At 35.8% G+C, this 3,412-nt stretch overlaps 1 protein-coding gene across 1 annotated transcript; it reads left to right on the top strand.

The window, feature by feature from the left end:
• Window positions 1-1,547: 1,547 nt before the first annotated feature.
• Window positions 1,548-2,921, top strand: LOC146919266 (uncharacterized). Its single transcript, XM_085710697.1, has 2 exons — window positions 1,548-1,953; window positions 2,042-2,921. Exons 1-2 carry the CDS (start codon window positions 1,548-1,550, stop codon window positions 2,869-2,871), a joined length of 1,236 nt encoding a protein of 411 aa, XP_085566823.1. The 3' UTR covers window positions 2,872-2,921.
• The last annotated feature ends 491 nt before the right edge of the window (window positions 2,922-3,412 follow it).

Raw genomic sequence — 3,412 nt, 5'->3', positions numbered from 1 at the left:
GTCTTAAAATTGTTGTTTTTGGATTTCCAAACTGTTAAATTTGAATCTCCAAATTCTATCATCTACCGAAGTTGTTACTAGGTTGAGTCACGACCAGGTCGCTCTCTTTAAGACGTTTCGTGGCACTACCCAAAGTTGTGCAAGGTAGACTATCAACCACGCCGCCTCCAGGATAAAACAAGCCCAGCTACAACTGTTCGATTAACTACTGCACTGTAGAAAAATCGTTCGAGAATTACACCCTCAAAATATGGCTCAATCGTTTGATCGAAGCCACTCGATACGGTACGTAACCGCTCTATTCGAAACCGTTCAAATTAATATGGTATTATTACCATTCTATTATGGTGCTGAGACCACTCAAATATGGTGTTACCACCATTCTAACTTCTCCAAAACATGAATATGGCACTACGACCACTCAAATATGGTGATACCACCATTTCTCCTTAAAATTATTAAAATAATATATATACTGTTAAGATCATTCTTTAATATGATCTTAATAGCACTCTATATTCCGAAGAATCATATATTATCGAAGGGAATATGAACCTAAGACCAAGGGACTATGGTCTTAAGAACACTCTTAATACCGAAGGGACAGAAAGGAGTAGAAGAAGAAGAACGATTTGTTAAAATCGAAAGGGAGAAGAGAGAAAACCGCACAGGAAGCATCAACTGTGAGATTTTGGTGTGAAGAATGAGTGGGGCGAGCTCTCCTTTTATAGGCAGAGTTACTTGGGGATTAAGTTTGCTTAATCCTTAAGCAAACGCGTTTTACGCGTGACTTGGGGATTAAGTTTGCTTAATCCTCAAGCAAACGTGTTTTCTTAATTGGAAATATCCGGAAGCTTCTGGATACGGGTTTGGATCGGGTCGGAATGTAACACATCAATTTGTTACGCGTAACACTTTCGTATAATGAAAAATTAATTAATTAATTAATTAATTTAACATTTTAAAGTGACAAAAAAATATATATCAATTTTTTTAAGCGTTCACCCGTTCACAAAATTGGGTACCCCAAGGGCACACCCTTAGAGGTCACTTTTCCCGTATATAAACACTTACTAGTTGGGGTGACCCTTCAATGTGGGACATTTTTAAGTCACACCCACACACTAGTTTTTTTCATAGTGTTTTTTCTTTCCAATTTTCTTCACTAGAATTAACTAGTGTTCCAACAAATAAAATAATATTAACTTACATTAATAGTTTCTGAAATATGACAGGATCTATGTTTGTTGCCTAGATAAAGGATGTCTCCCATCTTGTAAATTAGACGGAAAGAAAAGCTTTGCGGTATGTTATGTTTCACAAGGAAATAAAGGATTGATTGAAAGCAATTTATAACTGATGTATAGTGTTCAACTACAACACTGATTTTATAGAAGGAAAATTTAAGTCTTACGAATACTTCCACAACAGCTAGTTTCAATAATTCAGTGTGGTCTTTTCAAGCATGCATGCACAGTTTCAAGAATCTTGAATTTTTCTCTGCATGATTAATTTTTCTCAGCACAGCATGATCAATTTTTGTCAGCATGGGCCTTCCATTACCGCCATTCCAAACGGCGGGAATGACCTTTTGCAAACCAGTTGTCCATGTCGACGGGACGTGGTTGTATGGCAAGTACAAAGGGACATTGTTGCTCGCGGTAGCACAAGATGGAAACAACAAAACGATTCCAATCGCCTTTGCGCTTGTCGAAGGTGAGACAAAGGAGGGCTGGAGTTTTTTTTTGAAAAATCTAAGAAGGCACGTCACAAAAGAAATATCTGTCTGCATGGTCTCCGACAGACATGAATCAATTAAAAGCGCATTCAATGACCCAAGGAATGGTTGGCAAGAAACTGGTTCAGCTCATGTGTATTGCATTCGACACATTAAGCAAAATTTCATGAGGACAATCAAGGATGGAGATCTTAAGGATGTTGTAAATAATATGGGTAAGCATATTATCTTACGGTTTTTTTTATATCGTGTTATTATTAAATAGGTTCACTATCTAACTAATTGTTTTTTATTAACGTGCAGGACATGCCCTAAACATACCCTTGTTCGATTACTATCGTGGTGTAATCCAGGAGGCAAATCAGCGTGCATTAGATTGGGTGGACAATATTCCGAAAGAAAAATGGACTCAAGCATATGACGAGGGTCGACGATGGGGTCACATGACAAGCAACATCGTTGAGTCGTGGAACTCTGTGTTTAAGGGAACACGCAACCTACCTGTTACGCCTATAGTTCAATCAACCTACTATAGGCTGGCATGTCTCTTTGCTGATAGGGCTCAAAAAGCGTTTGCAAGGGTAGGTTCCGGAGATTTGTTCAGTGAATATTGCCATAATGTGATTAAGGATGAAATTGTTAAGTCCAACACCCATCATGTCGAACAGTTTGACCGAGAAAGGTATACCTTCTCAGTCCGTGAGACCGTCAACTACAGGGAGGGAAGGCGAATGGGAACTTTCAAGGTGGACCTGCAAGCGGGGTGGTGTGATTGCGGGAAATTTCAAGCTTTACATTTGCCTTGTTCCCATGTCATAGCCGCGTGTTCTTCATTTCACCATGACTACACAACCCTTATTCCAGCTGTGTTCAAAAACGAGAGTGTTTACTCCATCTACAACACAGCTTTCAAAGTAGTCCAGGATAAGAGTTATTGGCCCCCATACAACGGTCCCGTGCTTTGCCATAATCCAAACATGCAAAGACTAAAGAAAGGTCGACCCAATAGTACCCGCATAAGGACTGAAATGGACGAGGAGGTGGTAAAGAAGACTCCGACACCGAGACAGTGTGGGTTGTGTCGGCATACTGGTCATATTAGGAGAAATTGTCCGAGTTTAAATAACCGGTAGTTAATAACGTTATGTATTATGCATTCAAATAAATTAATATGTTTTTTTTTTATTATTAAACAAATAAATTAATATGTTTTTTTATTATTAAACAAATAAATTAATATGTTTTTATTTATTGTTAAACAAATAAATAAACAAATAATGGCCAAAAAATAAAAAAAAACGGTTATATTAGGAGAAATTGTCCAAGTATAAATAACCGATAGTTAATAACGTTATGTATTATGTGTTCAAATAAATTAATATGTTTTTATTTATTATTAAACAAATAAATTAATATTTTTTTATTTATTGTTAAACAAATAAATAAACAAATAATGGCCAAAAAAAACGGTCATATTAGGAGAAATTGTCCGAGTATAAATAACCGATAGTTAATAACGTTATGTATTATGCGTTCAAATAAATTAATATGTTTTTATTTATTATTAAACAAATAAATTAATATTTTTTTATTTATTGTTAAACAAATAAATAAACAAATAATGGCCTAAAAAATAAAAAAAACGAAAAAAAAAAAGTATTATTCATTCCCGCC

This window comes from Medicago sativa, chromosome 5 (assembly GCF_051527215.1).
Source record: "Medicago sativa cultivar Bolivia chromosome 5, Bolivia_mono, whole genome shotgun sequence".
NCBI lineage: Eukaryota > Viridiplantae > Streptophyta > Magnoliopsida > Fabales > Fabaceae > Medicago > Medicago sativa.
Note: the sequence above shows the minus strand (reverse complement) of the source record. Positions and strands in the feature narration are given on the sequence as shown.

Coding starts and splice junctions, on each gene's coding strand:
- LOC146919266 (XM_085710697.1), top strand. CDS start 1,548: ATGGGCCTTCCATTACCGCCATTCCAAACGGCGGGAATGACCTTTTGC. Junction 1,954..2,041: donor GGATGTTGTAAATAATATGG/GTAAGCATATTA, acceptor ATTAACGTGCAG/GACATGCCCTAAACATACCC.